The sequence below is a fragment of the Wasmannia auropunctata genome, unplaced genomic scaffold (genome assembly GCF_000956235.1).
Source record: "Wasmannia auropunctata unplaced genomic scaffold, wasmannia.A_1.0 LD283462.1, whole genome shotgun sequence".
Classification (NCBI taxonomy): domain Eukaryota; kingdom Metazoa; phylum Arthropoda; class Insecta; order Hymenoptera; family Formicidae; genus Wasmannia; species Wasmannia auropunctata.
In genome coordinates this window covers 1-765 of record NW_012079428.1, presented here as the reverse complement: position 1 = coordinate 765, position 765 = coordinate 1, and the positions used below count along the sequence as shown (strand labels likewise).

At 37.0% G+C, this 765-nt stretch overlaps 1 protein-coding gene across 1 annotated transcript; it reads right to left on the bottom strand.

The window, feature by feature from the left end:
- Positions 1-140: 140 nt before the first annotated feature.
- On the bottom strand, positions 141-631 carry LOC105461590 (kelch-like protein 5; the record flags this gene model as incomplete). The annotated part of the gene is made up of 2 exons (XM_011708091.1): positions 141-303; positions 407-631. Coding segments are annotated over 2 exons (388 nt in total), but the record flags the coding sequence as incomplete, so codon positions are not given.
- Positions 632-765: the final 134 nt, after the last annotated feature.

The following is a 765-nucleotide window of genomic DNA, read 5'->3' as shown; positions in this document are numbered from 1 at the left end:
CATAAAAATATATATAAAAAACACACACACACACACACACACACACACACACACACACACACACACACACACACAAAAACGAAATAAAAATGGACATGATATAAATATATAAATTAGATAATTTCTCTGTAAAGACTTACTTATCGTTTAACACAGCCACACCGACGGTAGACCTTTGTATGGACATAGGACATATCGAACTCCACTGTCGCGTTGCCGGATCCCACCTCTCTACTGCATCAAGAAAACTCCAACCATCGTGACCGCCAACTGCATATAAAGGTCCACCTAAGACTGCCACTCCTAAAAAAATATATAACGTATTTATCGGGTTTTTATTATGAATAAATGAAATAAAATAATTGCGTATTAATTTCGCAAGCTCTCCTGTATCGAGCACACATACCTAATCCGTGACGATGAACGTTCATAGGTGGTAGAGTGCTCCACGTAAGGGTGGAGAAATCGAAGCATTCCACCGTGTTCAACGTTTTCAAACCGTCTCTACCGCCCGCGACAATCAATTTTTTATCGACTACTACTGCGCCAAATTGCAATCTTCTACTGCTCATGGCAGCTAAAGATTTCCAGGCATTATCGCGCAATGAAAATGCATCTATAGACGTTGCACCTGGAAATTATGTTGCAAATTATTTTGCTTGGAAAAATTAAAATAGTGTGACACTATTGATATGCGTTTTCTTTGCATTAATCGTAATTGGTATTAAATAATTCATTTTCAATAATAATAAATTACCTTTATTA